This window comes from Trichomycterus rosablanca, chromosome 1 (genome assembly GCF_030014385.1).
Source record: "Trichomycterus rosablanca isolate fTriRos1 chromosome 1, fTriRos1.hap1, whole genome shotgun sequence".
Classification (NCBI taxonomy): domain Eukaryota; kingdom Metazoa; phylum Chordata; class Actinopteri; order Siluriformes; family Trichomycteridae; genus Trichomycterus; species Trichomycterus rosablanca.
In genome coordinates this window covers 34210871-34232819 of record NC_085988.1, presented here as the reverse complement: position 1 = coordinate 34232819, position 21949 = coordinate 34210871, and the positions used below count along the sequence as shown (strand labels likewise).

Below are 21949 nucleotides of genomic sequence, written 5' to 3'. Positions count from 1 at the left end.
AGTCAGTTATAAGTGTATGTAAACGTTGGACTTCAGCTGTATATTAACATTCCAGTACAGTTATAATTAAACACTATTATGACTTCATATCTATATTATTAAGCAATACATAAAGCCTTTTTAATACAATGTTGGAGTATTTATAACAGGCTTATGTCAAAACTCGTGAGTTACTATTAAAAGCTTCATAAAGGTTAAAATGTACCTAGCAGGTTTCAGATATTAGAATTTTTAAGCCTGTGGTAGCTCAGCATTTAAGGTACTGGACTAATTATGAGAAGGTTGCCAGTCCAAGCCCCATTACAGCCAAGCTGCCACTGTTTCAACTGTATTTAAGTCATAGACCAATTCACAGTTGGTTGTTTTGAATAAAAACATCTGCTAAATGCCACGAATGTAATTCATTATTAGCCACATGCATACCTTGGTCTCAAACACTTTTGTCATGGTCTTAATAATTAATTCACATGAATATGAATATAAAGAAAACCTTAGGCTGTATTATTTTCCAATTTTTATTTAATCCTATGTAGGGTCATTGTGCATCTAGAGCCTGCCCTTGAGAACACTGAGTAAAAGGCACATGTTGGATGTAAAGCTAGTCTATCACTCACTACCTTGTTTAAACCTAGAGGCAACATATTAAAAATTCTACCTATTTGCATGCTTTCAGAATATGTGGGGGGAAAACATAATCCCCAGGGACAAACCAGTTTCTAAAAGCAGCAATACTACTTGTTTCACTTGCATAACCATTTATTAATAAATATAAATACATACAAAAACATATGAAAATGAAAATAAAAACAGTTAAGGATACAAGAATAGGATCCTTCATCAGTTGTTTGTACAGTATCAAAAATAGACTTAAAATAAATAAGTTTAATAAAATGACTGTTTTTCCATGTTAGTGTAATTTGTTGTAACGCTGCAGATGATGAGGACCTTGTCACTTTTTCCATTGGTCAGGGAGCAGCCGTTTCCATTTGTCATTCTGCAGGAAGCAACAAGTAAATTATTAGGCAGTGTGATGTCATAATCGTAACTTATCAGTGATCATGATCATGCAAATATCAAAAGTGAGTGTTACATGCCACAAGTACTACTGGTGAATAACTTGCACAGTCTATACAGTTTATGTTATGTTAGGAATTCTAACCCCCTGAAAGGTTAGGGCATTGCTTTTAGTGGTGGTAAATTCGGTTCATTTTATGGACTCGGGTTAATCACTCAGTAATGTGATCCGGTTCACTTGAGTCAAAATGCATCCAAATATCACTTATCTTCCGTGCACTCATCTTCTGTAAATAAATCCTTCTCCCTTAATTCTCTTGGCACCTCACACTTCTCTTGTCAGTGACAAGTTGACATTTTTTTCTAAGTAGCATCTTGATCATGGGGGATAGGGACAAGGAGGGGGAAGAGGGGGGTGGACTCACCTACCAATCAGATGGGTACATTAATGGATCATGGGTTCAAGGGGAATGGTCAAAAACAATTTGCCATGGTAACTTGGCCCAGTCAGGCAGCCACAGTGGCACCAAAACAAACAGTGGTACAGTCTCATAGGATCTGGGTTAAATGAGACCTCGGACTCGTGATTCCTGATTCAGTACCAAGATTTGAATCATTAACCCGGGTGATTCAGGAACCGCCCGGCTCTAATTGCTTTCACACTGCCACTCTTCCTCATGATAAAACAATGTCCAATTCTATTTCTACTGCCTCAAATGCCCCCAGTCTAGTCAGGGCCAACTTGAAATCATCCTCACCTTTTCCCCCTTTAAGGCATCCCAGGCTGTACCAACTGTACTTTCTGTGTAAAACTAAAGAATACTCCCCAACTTTGGTGTTGCCATAAGATATCATTCACTAAAAAAACACCAGTAAAGTTAGCTGTACCAGTCTGTGTGTATGTGCCTATTCAGTCATATGTTGATATATAAATTTGACTAGAGACAGTGGTAGCCTATTGAGTAGAGCATTGGGCTAACAACTGAAAGGTCGAAGGTTTAAATCCCAGCTCTGCCATGCAGCCACTGTTGGGCCCTTGAGCAACGCCCTTAACCCTCTCTGCTCCAGGGACGTTGTACAATGGCTGACCCTGCACTCTGACCCCAGAATATGCGAAGAAAGAATTTCGTTGTACTGTACATCTTTATATGTATATATGACAAATAAAGACATTCTATTCTATATACAAGACCCACACTCACCTTAATGCCCCTGCCTGATTCACTTGATCTAGGTTTGATGTTTTCTAGCGCCTCATAGGTGTTTCCCTGTTCCAAGTGTGCCATTGGATTTGCACTGGGCTGTAGGCCAGGAATCTGCTCATAAGTGTTCTCTGCAAGCAAACAGTTTGGCACAGGCTGACACGGCACCTCAGCATACAGAGCATCAATATTCAGGGGCTGCTTCATGTCTCTGGGATTGGCAGGCTGACCAGCCAGCTGATATATGGAATTATCGTACATCTTGTCCAGACTGTTGCTGTGGCTTTGTGCCACTTGGCTGCTATGCTTCTTGGCGATGTGTCTCTGGAGGCTCTGTGCCAGTTGAAACTGGAAAAATGAGGTTGTGTTGTGCCTGAAGGAATGCTCCTCTTTCATTGTATCATCCAATACAGAAAGCGATTTACTTCTGCAGTCCGACAGGTTGAGTTCTGTATAAACAGTGCCAAAGTCCTGAGCGGGTTCGTCCTTACTGCTACATTTCTGTGGACCAGAGACTGACGTTGCGCCTGCTTGATTCGCCTGGGGAGATCTGGCTGGAGAAGATTTTATTCTGTCTTGTGGTCGGACCTTTTCCAGCTGGGCATACAGCACAGATGTTTCGTCCAAGGAACTAGTCTTTAGTGGGTAACCTCTTTGTGGAACTGGAGGGACAGCCTGTGCCTGTGCAGGAGCGAACATCACCAATGAGATAAGTCAAACAAAATAGAAAAGTGAAGGTACATAATTGTAACAACATTAATACTGTAACTATTGTAATATTGCTTAACATTATATGACACTTTATTCAACAAGGCTGCCTGAAATCATTCCTGGCTATGTTTAATTAGCTTGATCGGCTTACCAATTAAATTTAGTTAACAGGTTCACTGAGCAGTCTGTTTTTTACAAGGGTTAAATATGTAATAACATGTTTTATTTAATGATCTGATTTACACAGTGGGACAAATATCAGATAATTAGAAAGGGTGACAATTCCTGACAGCATGTTATATTTAGTTTCTATGCATATTTAAATATTTAAGCATTAAAGCTACTGATTTTCCATTTGTCACACATCTACATGACGCTTCTATCCTAGATGTGTCTATACATATTTAAAATGCTTGCAATAGTTGCTATACATGTTATAATTACTGAAAAAAGTGTAATTACTTGTAATTACTTAAGTGGTGACAGAACTGTGTTTATTCCTGTTTTCATTAGCTTTCCTATTAATGACTTTATGATGGTTTGGAAACTAATTGTTGCAGTTTTTTAATAATCTTGTGTAATAGGAGACTGCTCAACAGTCCATGTTCGCCATCATCTGATTCTTCTTTTCATGCTGCACCATACATTTTCAATTGGATCTGGACTGCAGCCAGGCCAGTCACGCACATACATTTTGTGTAAACAGTTGTAATGAATACAGAATGAGGTCTAGCATTGTTTTGCTCCAATATACACCTCCGTGTCAGTGGTACTTTTACACACGGGCACTGATGCACGTCCATACCAACATATGCCAGATGTTGGCTTTTGCACCTTTCACTGATAAAAGTGAAGGTCCTTTTCATCTGTGGCAAAGAGAACTCAACATCCATTTTTTCCAAAAACAAACTAAATGGTGTGCTGACCACAGCACACGTTTTTACTGACAGTGGTTGCCTAGTGGCTAGGGCTGTGGGCTATCAACTGAAAGGTTGAGAGTTCGAATTCCAGCTCTGCCATACTGCCACTGTTGGGCCTTAAGCAAGGCCCTTAACCCTCTTTGCTCCAGGGGCAGCGTACGATGGCTGACCCTGCGCTCTGACCCCAGCTTCCACACAAGCTGGGATACATGCAGAAAGAATTTCGTTGTACTGTACGTCTGTATATGTATATATGACAGCATTCTAAACTGTCTTTTGGAGCATCTGAGATGAGCTTGGAATTGATGTACGGCTTTCTTTTTGTGTAACAGAGATTCAGGTTGCATTTTTTGCGACTATGCGACTATGTTAAGTGACGTACTCCTGAGCCTACATGGCTATATTCGTCACAGTAGCGTGATGGTTTCTTATGTACTACCATCTGCGAGTTCAAAGGTCTCGCACGTTCAACAGTGGTTTCCAGCTTTGCCCTACACAGACTAAGATTTCACCAGATTCCCTGAATCCTTTTACAATATTATAAATAGTGGATGGTGAAACTAATTATTTGCATTGAGAAATGTTGTATTTGAATGGACAATTCTCTCCTGAAGTTTAGTACAAAGTGGTGAGCCACAACCCATCACTGCTTGTAAAGACTGATCCTTTGGTGGATCCTCTTTTTATACACAATCATGATTCCCTCACTGTAACTTGAATATTCTAGATACCTTTCACTCTTATTTTTCCTCTGTCCCAACCTTTTTGAAGTGTGTTCCAGGTATAGATTTTAAATGCTTATATTTACAAAATGCAATGAGATGAAAACATTGGAAATCTTTTCTTTCCAGTTAAGTAAAGACGCAAGAGAATAAACAAATCACATATTCTTCTTTTGACTGCCTTTTACAAAACATCCCAACTTATCTGGAAATGGGGTTTACATGGCAACATAGATTCATTGTTTTAAGAGCAATTATTAAATTTTTACTTTTTAATTGAACTGTTTCAAAGACTGCACATTTGCATAATTTGTGTAAGATCATGTTGCATACCTGAGTGTTTCTGATCTTTTTTGGTGGCATGTTTGGAGGGCGCTGAACCTGAGTTGACTGTTCAGCACGCTGGTCCCAAATCTTCCTTACTGCTTCCACATTTACCATAGGCTTCTTGCTTGACATAGGATGCACTGCATCATATATATCATCTGTGGATGACTGTAAGAACACATTTAATATGTTACTTTGCAAGGTCCATTTTATTTCGTAAAATGTAATTTAATTTAGAGTTAAAGTTCACATACACTTGTAAGAAAAACCTATGTCATGGCAGTCTTAAGATTTCACTCTTTTCTGCAACTATACTTACTTTTTAATAATCGAAATAATTAAAAAAAATTGTCTTTGTTAAAAACTAAAAAAAGAAACTTTTAAAGGTTTGTGGGATTTATAAAACAAATGTGGCTTCTGAGTGAAGAATACAGATATGGCAACGTTTAATATGGTGATGTATATGTATATTGTTCTTGCAAGGCAGATTCTTGTCTCATGCGATATAAAGCTTGCTTGACTGTGGACAGTGTCACCCATGTTCCTAAAGCTTTTAATTTAGAGCAGACATGTTTTAGGTTGTTTTTAAATTATATTTGACCTTCAAGACAAATAATCTTTTAAAAGTTTGCGTTTTCTTCCCAACCTTTATCTTTTCTTTGAACAACAAAGTACTTGTTAATAATTTAATCATAGGAAAGAAACAGTTGTATAAATCATACCATTTCAAGACTGCTATGATCTTTCTCTTACAAGTGCATGTAAACGCTTGAGTAAGAAACTTAAGTATTGTAAAAGGAGATACTGCACCTCAGAACATGACTCTGTTAGATATTCCCCAAATGGCTCAATAGGCTTTGTCTTGTAATGCTCGATTAAGCTGGTGAGTGTGTCATGCATTTCAACGTCTCCTGTCACGATAAACTGGCCCTCCTTATTCTGGTTGATGACAAAGTGTCGACACCGATCACGTCCTCTGAAAAATTGTCAAATGTAAAGAAATGTATTTGGAGAATTCAGTTTTTACTACAGCAAAAATGAAAAGCAAATTATACTCTATTTTACAGTACGAAAGTTAAAAACCACAGAGGATTAGGCAGGTAAAATACATTTACTGAACTAATAGTTTGTACCGTATAGCATGTAATTATGAGGTGAGAGTAGTCTGAATGTAGATTCAGACTTACCTGTATGAAAGAATATATCCTGTGGCTTTGTCACTGAGGCGAATAAGGAAACAACCCAGCTCTTTATCTCGTAGATAATCTTCTGCATCCCTGTGTAATAGGGGAAAGCATTATATATATACAGTGTATCACAAAAGTGAGTACACCCCTCACATTTCTGCAGATATTTAAGTATATCTTTTCATGGGACAACACTGACAAAATGACACTTTGACACAATGAACAGTAGTCTGTGTGCAGCTTATATAACAGTGTAAATTTATTCTTCCCTCAAAATAACTCAATATACAGCCATTAATGTCTAAACCACCCGCAACAAAAGTGAGTACACCCCTTAGTGAAAGTTCCTGAAGTGTCAATATTTTGTGTGGCCACCATTATTTCCCAGAACTGCCTTAACTCTCCTGGGCATGGAGTTTACCAGAGCTTCACAGGTTGCCACTGGAATGCTTTTCCACTCCTCCATGACGACATCACGGAGCTGGCGGATATTCGAGACTTTGCGCTCCTCCACCTTCCGCTTGAGGATGCCCCAAAGATGTTCTATTGGGTTTAGGTCTGGAGACATGCTTGGCCAGTCCATCACCTTTACCTTCAGCCTCTTCAATGAAGCAGTGGTCGTCTTAGAGGTGTGTTTGGGGTCATTATCATGCTGGAACACTGCCCTGCGACCCAGTTTCCGGAGGGAGGGGATCATGCTCTGCTTCAGTATTTCACAGTACATATTGGAGTTCATGTGTCCCTCAATGAAATGTAACTCCCCAACACCTGCTGCACTCATGCAGCCCCAGACCATGGCATTCCCACCACCATGCTTGACTGTAGGCATGACACACTTATCTTTGTACTCCTCACCTGATTGCCGCCACACATGCTTGAGACCATCTGAACCAAACAAATTAATCTTGGTCTCATTAGACCATAGGACATGGTTCCAGTAATCCATGTCCTTTGTTGACATGACTTCAGCAAACTGTTTGCGGGCTTTCTTGTGTAGAGACTTCGGAAAAGGCTTCCTTCTGGGGTGACAGCCATGCAGACCAATTTGATGTAGTGTGTGGCGTATGGTCTGAGCACTGACAGGCTGACCCTTCACCTTTTCAATCTCTGCAGCAATGCTGACAGCACTCCTGCGCCTATCTTTCAAAGACAGCAGTTGGATGTGACGCTGAGCACGTGCACTCAGCTTCTTTGGACGACCAACACGAGGTCTGTTCTGAGTGGACCCTGCTCTTTTAAAACGCTGGATGATCTTGGCCACTGTGCTGCAGCTCAGTTTCAGGGTGTTGGCAATCTTCTTGTAGCCTTGGCCATCGTCATGTAGCGCAACAATTCGTCTTTTAAGATCCTCAGAGAGTTCTTTGCCATGAGGTGCCATGTTGGAACTTTCAGTGACCAGTATGAGAGAGTGTGAGAGCTGTACTACTAAATTGAACACACCTGCTCCCTATGCACACCTGAGACCTAGTAACACTAACAAATCACATGACATTTTGGAGGGAAAATGACAAGCAGTGCTCAATTTGGACATTTAGGGGTGTAGTCTCTTAGGGGTGTACTCACTTTTGTTGCCGGTGGTTTAGACATTAATGGCTGTATATTGAGTTATTTTGAGGGAAGAATAAATTTACACTGTTATATAAGCTGCACACAGACTACTTTTCATTGTGTCAAAGTGTCATTTTGTCAGTGTTGTCCCATGAAAAGATATACTTAAATATCTGCAGAAATGTGAGGGGTGTACTCACTTTTGTGATACACTGTATATATATATATATATATATATATATATACAGTGTATCACAAAAGTGAGTACACCCCTCACATTTCTGCAGATATTTAAGTATATCTTTTCATGGGACAACACTGACAAAATGACACTTTGACACAATGAAAAGTAGCCTGTGTGCAGCTTATATAACAGTGTAAATTTATTCTTCCCTCAAAATAACTCAATATACAGCCATTAATGTCTAAACCACCGGCAACAAAAGTGAGTACACCCCTTAGTGAAAGTTCCTGAAGTGTCAATATTTTGTGTGGCCACCATTATTTCCCAGAACTGCCTTAACTCTCCTGGGCATGGAGTTTACCAGAGCTTCACAGGTTGCCACTGGAATGCTTTTCCACTCCTCCATGACGACATCACGGAGCTGGCGGATATTCGAGACTTTGCGCTCCTCCACCTTCCGCTTGAGGATGCCCCAAAGATGTTCTATTGGGTTTAGGTCTGGAGACATGCTTGGCCAGTCCATCACCTTTACCCTCAGCCTCTTCAATAAAGCAGTGGCCGTCTTAGAGGTGTGTTTGGGGTCATTATCATGCTGGAACACTGCCCTGCGACCCAGTTTCCGGAGGGAGGGGATCATGCTCTGCTTCAGTATTTCACAGTACATATTGGAGTTCATGTGTCCCTCAATGAAATGTAACTCCCCAACACCTGCTGCACTCATGCAGCCCCAGATTATGGCATTCCCACCACCATGCTTGACTGTAGGCATGACACACTTATCTTTGTACTCCTCACCTGATTGCCGCCACACATGCTTGAGACCATCTGAACCAAACAATCTCATCAGACCATAGGACATGGTTTCAGTAATCCATGTCCTTTGTTGACATGTCTTCAGCAAACTGTTTGCGGGCTTTCTTGTGTAGAGACTTCAGAAGAGGCTTCCTTCTGGGGTGACAGCCATGCAGACCAATTTGATGTAGTGTGCGGCGTATGGTCTGAGCACTGACAGGCTGACCCCCCACCTTTTCAATCTCTGCAGCAATGCTGACAGCACTCCTGCACCTATCTTTCAAAGACAGCAGTTGGATGTGACGCTGAGCACGTGCACTCAGCTTCTTTGGACGACCAACGCAAGGTCTGTTCTGAGTGGACCCTGCTCTTTTAAAACGCTGGATGATCTTGGCCACTGTGCTGCAGCTCAGTTTCAGGGTGTTGGCAATCTTCTTGTAGCCTTGGCCATCTTCATGTAGCGCAACAATTCGTCTTTTAAGATCCTCAGAGAGTTCTTTGCCATGAGGTGCCATGTTGGAACTTTCAGTGACCAGTATGAGAGAGTGTGAGAGCTGTACTACTAAATTGAACACACCTGCTCCCTATGCACACCTGAGACCTAGTAACACTAACAAATCACATGACATTTTGGAGGGAAAATGACAAGCAGTGCTCAATTTGGACATTTAGGGGTGTAGTCTCTTAGGGGTGTACTCACTTTTGTTGCCGGTGGTTTAGACATTAATGGCTGTATATTGAGTTATTTTGAGGGAAGAATAAATTTACACTGTTATATAAGCTGCACACAGACTACTTTTCATTGTGTCAAAGTGTCATTTTGTCAGTGTTGTCCCATGAAAAGATATACTTAAATATCTGCAGAAATTTAAGGGGTGTACTCACTTTTGTGATACACTGTATATATATACAGTGTATCACAAAAGTGAGTACACCCCTCACATTTCTGCAAATATTTCATTATATCTTTTCATGGGACAACACTATAGACATAAAACTTGGATATAACTTAGAGTAGTCAGTGTACAGCTTGTATAGCAGTGTAGATTTACTGTCTTCTGAAAATAACTCAACACACAGCCATTAATGTCTAAATAGCTGGCAACATAAGTGAGTACACCCCACAGTGAACATGTCCAAATTGTGCCCAAAGTGTCAATATTTTGTGTGACCACCATTATTATCCAGCACTGCCTTAACCCTCCTGGGCATGGAATTCACCAGAGCTGCACTGGTTGCTACTGGAATCCTCTTCCACTCCTCCATGATGACATCACGGAGCTGGTGGATGTTAGACACCTTGAACTCCTCCACCTTCCACTTGAGGATGCGCCACAGGTGCTCAATTGGGTTTAGTCCATCACCTTTACCTTTAGCTTCCTCAGCAAGGCAGTTGTCATCTTGGAGGTTGTGTTTGGGGTCGTTATCCTGTTGGAAAACTGCCATGAGGCCCAGTTTTCGAAGGGAGGGGATCATGCTCTGTTTCAGAATGTCACAGTACATGTTGGAATTCATGTTTCCCTCAATGAACCGCAGCTCCCCAGTGCCAGCAACACTCATGCAGCCCAAGACCATGATGCTACCACCACCATGCTTGACTGTAGGCAAGATACAGTTGTCTTGGTACTTCTCACCAGGGCGCCGCCACACATGCTGGACACCATCTGAGCCAAACAAGTTTATCTTGGTCTCGTCAGACCACAGGGCATTCCAGTAATCCATGTTCTTGGACTGCTTGTCTTCAGCAAACTGTTTGCTGGCTTTCTTGTGCGTCAGCTTCCTTCTGGGATGACGACCATGCAGACCGAGTTGATGCAGTATGTTGCGTATGGTCTGAGCACTGACAGGCTGACCTCCCACGTCTTCAACCTCTGCAGCAATGCTGGCAGCACTCATGTGTCTATTTTTTAAAGCCAACCTCTGGATATGACGCCGAACACGTGGACTCAACTTCTTTGGTCGACCCTGGCGAAGCCTGTTCCGAGTGGAACCTGTCCTGGAAAACCGCTGTATGACCTTGGCCACCATGCTGTAGCTCAGTTTCAGGGTGTTAGCAATCTTCTTATAGCCCAGGCCATCTTTGTGGAGAGCAACAATTCTATTTCTCACATCCTCAGAGAGTTCTTTGCCATGAGGTGCCATGTTGAATATCCAGTGGCCAGTATGAGAGAATTGTACCCAAAACACCAAATTTAACAGCCCTGCTCCCCATTTACACCTGGGACCTTGACACATGACACCAGGGAGGGACAACGACACATTTGGGCACAATTCGGACATGTTCACTGTGGGGTGTACTCACTTATGTTGCCAGCTATTTAGACATTAATGGCTGTGTGTTGAGTTATTTTCAGAAGACAGTAAATCTACACTGCTATACAAGCTGTACACTGACTACTCTAAGTTATATCCAAGTTTCATGTCTATAGTGTTGTCCCATGAAAAGATATAATGAAATATTTGCAGAAATGTGAGGGGTGTACTCACTTTTGTGATACACTGTATATATATATACTGTATATATATATATACTAAAGTAACAACTAGAACAAAGCATTAAAAAACTAAAAACAAATATGAATATGCATGCCTTATGATGAAACCATCCACTTTTTTTAAATAACACATTTTACAACAATATTCAAAGTACAGAAATGTGTTTTTCCTTGTTAAATTAACTATCATTAGAAATGATTGTGAGTACAACAACTTATGTTTACTAATAACTTTAGATTCTAATCTAATTTTTACTAATAATAGACTAATAAGTCTATCATTTAAACATTTTCTATATTTACACAGAAAAACACACTTTTTAATGTCATCCTAGTGTATTTCTCTCTCTTTCTCTTTATCAGGCTCTGTGTCTATGTCTGTGTTTCTTACTTTCGGCTGATGAAGCCCTGAAACCAGGCAGGAAAGTTGCCCTTGTGCAAGATGAGAGGAGCCTGGGTCTCGGTGAACCATTTGAGGGCCAGATCCCTCAGTTTGTCCCTGGTGCTTTCTTGCTGCCTGTGCTCCATCCTCACCCGATCCTAAACTCATAAAAAGGTAGAAGGTTTAACATGGACTGAAAGTGCTTTACACAGTATTTGTGCTACGCCTCCTTTCTGTCTGTTTAATTTGCCTATGTTCCACTGAAGCCAGAGGCTATTTGAAAAAAGTCATTGTTCTTGTTTTTACTTTAACGTGCTAGTCAAAGCAGTATAGTTACATTTTATGTGGTAACACTATGATTTTTCTTGGAATGTAAATTATTGCAGATAATCAGTCATGTGCCAGCAGTTAAATGCATTAAGTTATAAATACATTGGTCATATTTAAATGGGGAAAGTTATTTTGACTGTGGAAAGGTTGTTGGTGCCAGATTTTAAAAACAGCTGATCTCATGGATATTTTAAGCACAACAGTATCTGACGTTTACACAAAAGTAGTGTGAAAAACACAAAACAACCAGTGAGTTTGCTGACCAAGAGACGCCTACAATAACCAATCCTGTCTATTTACAACTGTGGTGAGGATTTCTATTTAGACAACACCTAGGACAACTGGGATAATAAAATGTGTGTGTGACTGTGTGTACAATTAATTATTATTATTACTAATTGACATTGACATTTTCAGCATTTAGCAGACACCTTTTATCCAAAGCGACTTACAGTAATGTGACAGTATACAGTCTAAGCAATTGAGGGTTAAGAGCCTTGCTCAAGGGCCCAACAGCAGCAACCTGGCAGTGGTGGGGCTTGAACCAGTGACCTTCTGACTACTAGTCCGTTACCTTAACCACTAGGCTACAACTGCCCTAATATGAGTTTAAAATGATAGATTTTTAAAATTGATATTAAATTTAAAATTGTCACCACCATAATTTACTGCTACGCCACCCAAGCACTCTGTTAATAATAATAATAACAATAATAATATTGTTGTTTTTATAGTGTATCATAGGTCTATTAAAATATAGATATTTAAACAATAATTTATGCCAAGTTCATTTAATTGATCAATGTGTAAATGCTTGCTCATTTTTAAAGAATAAAACACAAATATAAACAAGATGAATTGATCACAGTATACTGTAACTGAAATATTTGCTTTGCTTGTACTTCTTTAACCACATGCACTAGTAATATTCTAATAAGACAATTTGTTAGCAGTATTTTCTTTTTAATTTATTATTTTATTATATTACTGTTGTTATTATTATTACATATCTTTTTATATGTATTTATATTTGTAGTAAAAATTGAGCTTTCTGTATAATGTTATATCACACTATTTCTATGTTGAACCAGCCTTGGATAAATATTTAACAGATTGAAAATGAAGTACATTTAAGGTTACTTGTCATTTACCTTCATACACAACAGCAGACAGGATTGGAACTTGTGTGATTTAGGCCTCTTTTGCTCCATCAAGTGTTCTCCAGTGTGGTGTTTAAGCTGAAACTGAAAGCTGATCTTTCGGTGGCATTGCAGGAGGTGCCATAGTCCTAATGAAAATAAACAATAATTTTAATAATTGCTGATATTTGCGATTTTACACTAAGTAATATCAAATCTATTGTGGTTTTTACTGTAAAACAATGTCTTACAAATAAAAAGGTGTCAGAGGTTAATATCATCACTGAGTATCAGTGTCTGGGCAAATAACATAAAAACAACTTCAACATTTTGCATTTGTATCCAGTTGGATTTAACTGATCATCCATATGCATATATTGCTATAATGTGAGATGTTGACTCATCACACACATAACACATCATGCATCTGACTAAGGGATAGGTTTTCTTAAAACTGCTGCTATTACACCTTTAATGAAAGTATTTTTAACTTTTTACTTTTGTAAACATGTTATAGAATTAGTGCAGCTTTGTAAAATTTTGTATCTGTATATACAACAAAACAATGTCTTTTGTGTGTTTTAAAGAAATCTGCTTTACAAAAAAAAGTCTGCATTAATGTACAGTACATGACATTTTGCCCTTAGTCCTCTAATAAAATTTCTAAAAAAAACTCTAATAAAATTAGAAAAAACACATTCCACCCTAAAAATGAAAGTCAGCAATAGTTCATCATATAGATCAATTATTGATTTATTTTTAAATGTTGGGATTGTTAAAATTGACGGCTCTTAATCACAACATGCTTATCTTTGACAAATACACAATAATTACAATAACAAAAATATAATATTATAAAATAATAATAATAATACAATGTTCTATTATATCCTGGTATTTTTATAATAAAATAATTTATTATTATGAAAAGTATTAAAATCATCCCAAAAGCAGCTTTATGGACAGTAGAGACATACCTGTGGGGTACTGTTGCTGTCTGTGGTGTGATTTGCGTCTCATGTTGCTCAGGGGAGATGTTCTCCTCAGCTGCTTAAGAGGAAAGAAAAGGCGTTGTGAAGGTGTACAAGTAGATACAGCTCTGATATACAGTGCTGACATTTACATTACACATCCTTCCATGGGGAGCGGAAACTTTACCTGCGTACAGTGAATAAGATTGAAGTGGGGGAAAAAGCACATACATACATCTGAGGGTTTTACCAGCTTAGAGTTTCCTGAAGAGAAATGGAACTGAGAAAGTACAGGAAAGAAATGTGGTCGTTGTGCAAGTGCTGCTGGTAATGACTTGCACAACTGTGACTGGCTGTAGCATAAAGTAAGTTTGTATTACAGTAACTGACATAGTAAACAGAACTGGAATAAGCAGGTTGATATAAAATTAGCACAGTACTATAAATGCACTATATGTACAAAAGCAAATGGGGTAATTTACCACACTGTAAATAAAATATACTATACTACTACACTATACTATTACACTATACTGCACTATGCTAAACAACACAATATTTCTTAACATTACACTAAAATGCACAATACCACACCTTATATACTAAACTATATACTGTACCTATACTATATACCTATATATGTACTAAACTACTATACTGAACACTATATTGAACTCTTATGTTAACTAAACAACACAATACTACAAATACTACACTATATTTAAGTAAACTACACTACACTTTACTACATTAAACTACACTGTACTACAATAAACTATGCAATACAACACTTGGTTGTACTAAACCACACAACACTATATTTTGACAAACTACACTACACTTTACTAAACTACACGGTACTTTATACTAAATAACACAAAATTACATTATACTAAATAACACAAAATTACATTATACTAAATAACACTATACTTCATTACACTATAACAACACTAAACTGTGCAAGACTACACTTTGTTTTACTAAACTACGCTACACTTCATTTCACTAAACTACACTACGTAATACTACACAACGTTTCACTAAACTAACCATGACTATTCTAAACTAAACTACACTATACAACACTACACTAACCAATACTTCATTTTTACTCACTACATTACATTACCTTTCACTAAGCTACACTATACTTCATTACACTATAACAACACTAAACTGTGCAAGACTACACTTTGTTTTACTAAACTACGCTACACTTCATTTCACTAAACTACACTACGTAATACTACACAACGTTTCACTAAACTAACCATGACTATTCTAAACTAAACTACACTATACAACACTACACTAACCAATACTTCATTTTTACTCACTACATTACATTACCTTTCACTAAGCTACACTATACTTCATTACACTATACTAAACTACACTGTACTACACTACACTACACCTCCCCAAATTTGCCATTAATTATAATGACGTTAAAATTATAGGTTGCCCTGCAATACATTGGAGTACTCTCCAGAGTGTATTCCTGCTCTGTATCAATGTTACTGGGTGCGGCTGGGTGCAGACAATTTCAGGGTATCTTACTCCTAGGGGAATTTATACTAGCCAATCCATCTATTGGCATTCTTTGGGTTATGGCAGATAATTGCAGCACCCACAAAAACTTAAAATACTGAAATGGATTTTCCTTTTCAAGAATATAATTATACTAATAATTATATTATTATACAGTACTACTGTAGATAAGTATGTAAATATGTAACATTTTTTGTTTACAAATTTTAAACATGCACAAATGTAAAACTAATCCTGATTATGGTCGAAGAAGGTCCATGTTGTTTTTTAAAATTAGTACCCAACCCAGGTCCCCCCCAAAAAAACAACTAATTACTAAAAGCTGTTTTACTCTGATTTAAAAAAAAAAATGATCTATGGAGATATGGTCAGACACATTAAAAATGCTTTTACATCAAGAAAGTATTTGTGTAATAATAAGTTATCAACTGAACCTGGTCACATTCATGTCATTACTTCAATTGTAATTATTTTAATAAATTAAATGCTTTTGGAATTTACTCAGAATAAATACAGTAATGTGACATGCCAACATCATGGTTTAATCAGTGTGCGTGTTGTTGTTGTTTGGTTGACGTGACCTCTACTTTCCCTTTTGTGAGTGAGACTGCAACCTCTGCAGAGCTGATGTGTCACAGGTTTCACCCCAAACTCTTCCAGCACCAAGACTCACCCCAGGTCCACCTACAAACACACCAGAGTGGAACTACAGTAGACTTTACTAGAACATCAGTCTGTATCTAATGCATTTACTTTTTCTGATGAGTCACAGTTGCTGAGAACTGTATGATACACTGATTCCCAGTTAAAAGATCTGATCCACTGGTGAGTTGTACTGTAAATAGTGGTGAAGACACAGACTGTACATGAATGATAACACCACAGGTCAGATAGTACTTTTTTGTTCATCATGGCAATTATTTACAAGACTTTTTTTTTTTTCATTTTAAGCTTTATATAATGTTAGATATTCCATTTGAAAAATCACAAATGGGTTGATCCATCTATAGACAGACTGTGGTAGGCAAGACACAAAATGAAGAGTCAAAAATACAAAAGCAGTGGTCGTGGCCAAAGCAGTCATTTGCAGACCCACTTAGTAAAGGCTATGAATAACACTGATACCTTGCACTGGTCTGTGGAAACATGGGCGAATGTGGAAACAGGTTAATCTCATTAACATAATGGAAGAACTGAAAATGTGTGCAAAGATTAGAATGGATGGAAAGAACTTACATACCTTAACAAGTGGAAAACACATAAACAGGACAGCCCAGCGTGAAGTAGTAACATTTTATATTAAGTTGAGTTTAGTACATTTGAAGGATAAAATAAAATTATTTGTAACAATTTATTTTTGTGGATTAGTATCCAGTCCAGTCTTTTTAAATGGCTTAACGCAACCCTTAACTGAATAAAACAGTTATAAAAAATAAACAATGTATTCCATTATCTGACAGTAACTTGTCCATGTATACAAACTACAGATGTTAAAAATAAAATTAACGGTAGGCATTTTTGCATACTAAAATAAAAGTCTGAGGATTTATTGTAATACATTGTTTTACAATATAATATTCCACTACATGTCATATAATTAAACTAATATGAGTGAAGATGTACATGAAATATAGATGAAGACAAAATTGATGAATTGTATTAACTAAAACAAGCTTCTGTTGAGTAGATTAAGTAGTTGGTGACAGTTGTCTGACCATGTACTTACAAAGAAATTGAAAATGTCCTCACTCTTTTATGTAGTGTATACATAAAATGTATGTATTAATGATTTACCTTTTTACTGAATTTATTTAGCTAATTGTATATTTAGTCATAAAAACCGTTGATAAATGCAAAAAAAGTGTCATGTTTACTAGATCTTTGGACTCTAGTGGGCCCTACTGTAATGTGACTGGACGTGCCTCACTATTGAATAACAAAAACAAGATACTCACAAATACAAAAGATAGCAAAATTAATAAAAACAAAGTAATGAAATAAAAGACAAAAAAACATCCACAGCCCGCAACAGATAAGGGGGATAAAACAAAAACAGTGCTGAATAGAGAACCTTCTGGCCATGCACAAGCAGAACCCCTTCCCGACCAACTGGCAATCCTCTGCATAACATGGGTGATGTCCACTCCGAAAAAATGATGCAACACCTTCTATGGGCAATCCGCTCAGCCCAGGGTGGGGCCCAAAGGCCACAACACTGGGGCAAGTTTGCAGAAAGCTATAGAACCCGGCATTACACGCCAGAGTAAGACCAGACAGAGTGGCCTACAACACAGGGGCTGGTGAAACTGAGATGGGGAAACTGTCATATATAAAGAACTGGACCAAAAGAATCAAATAATTGGACAGATGCAAGGTTTTGTCAGTTAAATAAAGTTTTAAAAGAATGAACAAATCAAAGATTCTTGTTTGTATTGCATTTTATAACATGTCCTATTTTTAAAATATGGCTTGTATATTTCCATTCAAAATACAACATAGATTTGCATTGGCAATAGGAAAATGAATAAACGGGGTCAGTATTGCATAATTTTCCTTACCTCTGAATGCTAAAGATAAGTGATAGACAGGGGGTGGTAAAGGTTTCACTTGTAAGGCATGCTTGACATTTCTAAAAGGTCACATTTGAGACAGTGCTGCCTAGAAAGTTTGTGGCTTAATAACGGACAAAATTATACTGTACCAATATATAGTGTACCAATACCTATAAGAACACACATCAGAGTGGAAAAGAGTTTCAATATTTACAGTGTTTGCCAAAGATTCACTTACTCATTAAGTTGTATTCCATGTTATAAAAGTAGCTCTTTGTTTGAATTTAATGTTTATTCAACTGGCAACATATTATGACTTTCTGGCTTTTTTATTAACATTTTATTATTCGAATTTTTAGTTGCAGGATTGACTGAATACAGACGTCACTTCTGATGTGTTGCACACATATATCTGTGCTACAGGAAACCAAAGTGTTTCCCTTCTAAACGGCTCTTTTCTCAAATAAACAGCTTCCTCAGTAGCTATGACAACAAGAGATTTACATCAAACCGTATGACATTTTGGAAACACACACTTAAACTGATACACACAGTGCACAATGAGGCAGATCACCTTAGGGTAAATTCAAACTCTGTTGCTAATTGCATATGTGGTATCCTTATTAGTCAGTTTAGTTTCAATATTTAACAATCAGTATCATTATAAAACAAAAAAGAGTGAAAATGTAACCATATTCATTGTATGCTGTGGAATTAGGAGTAGGATTTTATCTGTTGGACCAATCTGATCTATCAGACACAACCACAGACCATTATAACACATTATTTTCACCAAATTAAGTCAATCTTTACATTTGTTTACTGGCAATAACTTGCAACAACTATTAAGTTGATAGTTTTTATAAAAGGAACAAAGTAAACATTTCTTCAGGAACGCCATGATACAATCAAAGAAAATCCCTCAAGAGCTTCAAAAAGTTGTTAAACCATATATTAGTCTAGAAGAGCCTACAAAGCCATCTATTAGGTTTGAAGATTTCATCAACCCACAGTGACACCAGTTATCACCACATGAAAAAGTAAACCTATTTAGTAGTGGGTGGTCTGCTAAGATTTCTCCAAGTGCCTAAAAACTCCTCTAAGAAATCACAACAGATTCTAAAAAAACAACTGAAAAACATCTGATGAATGATTCTAGCTCCAGCTGTTCCTGACTCCACAATATTAAGAACTCCAGACTCTAAATGCATTTACAATAGAAAAGCAAGAAGAAAATCACTGGTTACAAAGAGAAATGCTTTTGGGATGATATTTTATGGATAGACCAATTAAAATTTAAATACTTTGTAGAAAAGAATGTTTTATTTTGTCAAGCAAATGCAGCATTTCATATTAACCATTTAATGGTCTGCTGAACCATTTGGTTGAGCTTACTTAGAGTCTAAATACTTGAGTACAAATAAGCTGTATTTAAATAATCTTGTTTGGGCCATATCTACTCCTTGGTTGACATGTGTTACACTCAAAAATAGTGGTAGATGGTTTTAAGAAAACAGCCTTTCTAACCTATATGTCAGCTTGAAGCTAGCAGCTAAAAAAATCAATGAAAATCAATGAATCATTTTTGTGATAATCTCAACTGTTTGGTGGAGGCTCATAAAAAATACTGTGTGCACTAGTTTGTTTGTTTGTTTATTGGGATTTTAACGTCATGTTTTACACTTTGGTTACATTCATGACAGAAACGGTAGTTACTCATTACACAAGATTTATCAGTTCACAAGGTTATATCGAACTCAGACCTGGACAATTTTTTATCTTCAATTCATCTCACTTGCATGTCTTTGGACTGTGCACTGAAAGGACCCGGACCGCCCCACCTGGTGATCGAATCCAGCACCTTTTTGCTGTGAGGTGACAGTGCTACCCACCGAGCCACCAGTGTGCACTAGTAAAAAAAATTAATTGCTTGTTGTTGGTATAATCCCAAGAAACTAAGAAATGCAAAGAAATAACTTGTAAACATTACTTTCTTGGTGAGACCATTAAAGGGTTAAGAACACTTTGTTAACTGTTGAACATAGTCATCGCTCATACATCTCCGCTCATTTCTAACTGATTAACAACTTTTTGAATTCTCCATGGACAAAACAGAGAATGATAAAAGTATAAACTAAATGTAGCACACCACAAGGTTAAGGGTAGCACCATAGCATGGTTGGTAGAATTTTGTCCTTTCCTTTGGATACTGTCTGTGAAGGGTTTAGCATGTTTACTAAATAGGTTTCCTCTGGACACTAGTTTTCTCCTACCACCTAAAACATGCAGAAGGTGGACAGGCTGCTCTAAATGTCTCCTAGGTGCGGGTAAAGAAATAAGTAATAGGTGGGTGTATGAAGCCCTTTAGTGCCTGTCATAGCTTCAGGGTCTCTCTGATGAGGACAGAACGATTAGCAAAAATGAACAATTGTATTCAGCAAATGAGCACATATTACGCTGTCCTTTTGCGCCGCCTAGTGGTGGACATTTTCTAGATTTTATATTATTTTGTGTAACAACGCTGCCACCTGTATCTTTCAGAAACTCAGCAGTTAATTTACAACCTACCACTCTTATCTCCATACCCCCATTGAACAAAACAACCAAATGTTGTTAAAAGTATTAAGTTAATATTATTAAAAACATGAAAACACGTCGTGTTTTGTAATGGAGCTGGTCAGTGAAGCCACGCACATGCAATAAGACAAAACCAATAGCTGGAAACTTAAACAAGGTAGACTTATACTGTGACAAAAGAGCCACTAACACTCACTCACTCTCTTTCTTAACCGCTTATCCACTTAGGGTCGCGGGGGGTGCTGGAGCCTATCCCAGCTTTTCAATGGGTGCAAGGCACACAGTAACACCCTGGACCGGGCGCCAGTCTATTGCAGGGCACACACACACACACACACACACACACACACACACACACACACACACACATTCACCTATAGGGCAATTCAGTGTCTCCAATTAACCTGACTGCATGTTTTTGGAGGAAACTGGAGCTCCCAGAGGAAACCCAGACACGGGGAGAACATGCAAACTCCGCACAGAAAGGACCCGGGCTGCCCCACCTGGGGATCGAACCCAGGACCTTCTTGCTGGAGCCACATACAGAAAAAGCCAAATTATAACTTACAATATTAATTTTGCAGCCCGAAGCAGAATGAAGATAAGCAGATAGGCAAAAGGCAAAAAGCCAGAATAAAAAACCAGCAGCAGCTACAAAAAAAGAAAATTGGACTGCCATTGCTTGGTAAAAGTGCCAGTGGACAAAAAGGTCTGGGCAGAGTCAAGCTTAGTCTCTCGTCCCTGTAAAGGCATACAGGTTGATACACACACTTTGAGCCGACAGAGAGTCAGTCAACAAAGTTGAAATTTAAAATGCCTCTGCACTGAATTACCACCTAATAAAGCCCAATGCTCCCTACTGTCCATAATAGCTTCATAGGTGGACATGATAATGTAACCTGCGCCCTGTGACTTATTCATATTCTTAATCTATTTTGGACAGACAGACAACAACAGCAACAGATCTGTACAGTAACAAAGTTTTTAAAGGCAGGTTTTCATAATAAAATGAAAAATAACTGTGTGTACAAAATATACAGGTCTTAAAATGTGTGTTTATAAAGGTATTTTAAAGAAGTCTAAATTACATTCATTTATTCATTCTTTTGTTATAGCCACATTGTTCTGGTCAGGTTGTTAAAGTGACCTAGACAGAGTCTATGTTAGAAACAGGGTGCAGTACACAGGGCACCAAGTATGCGTTAGAGTAACTAATTTACTTACAGACATGTTTTGGGAGGTCATAGGTAAGACTGGGAGATATGCTTGTTTGTCTACCAGTAGTTATTTGACTATACTGTGATACAGATTGATCAATAGCAATGTGCTGTACACTTGGTCA

At 37.9% G+C, this 21949-nt stretch overlaps 1 protein-coding gene across 1 annotated transcript; it reads right to left on the bottom strand.

The window, feature by feature from the left end:
• Nucleotides 1–837: 837 nt before the first annotated feature.
• Nucleotides 838–14072, bottom strand: sh2d7 (SH2 domain containing 7). The gene is made up of 8 exons (XM_063002100.1): nucleotides 13931–14072; nucleotides 12966–13102; nucleotides 11494–11642; nucleotides 6084–6173; nucleotides 5707–5872; nucleotides 4903–5064; nucleotides 2217–2897; nucleotides 838–994 (listed from the first exon to the last, which is right to left on the bottom strand). The coding sequence occupies exons 1-8, from the start codon at nucleotides 14070–14072 to the stop codon at nucleotides 950–952; spliced, it is 1572 nt and encodes a 523-aa protein (XP_062858170.1). The 3' UTR covers nucleotides 838–949.
• Between the last annotated feature and the right edge of the window lie 7877 nt (nucleotides 14073–21949).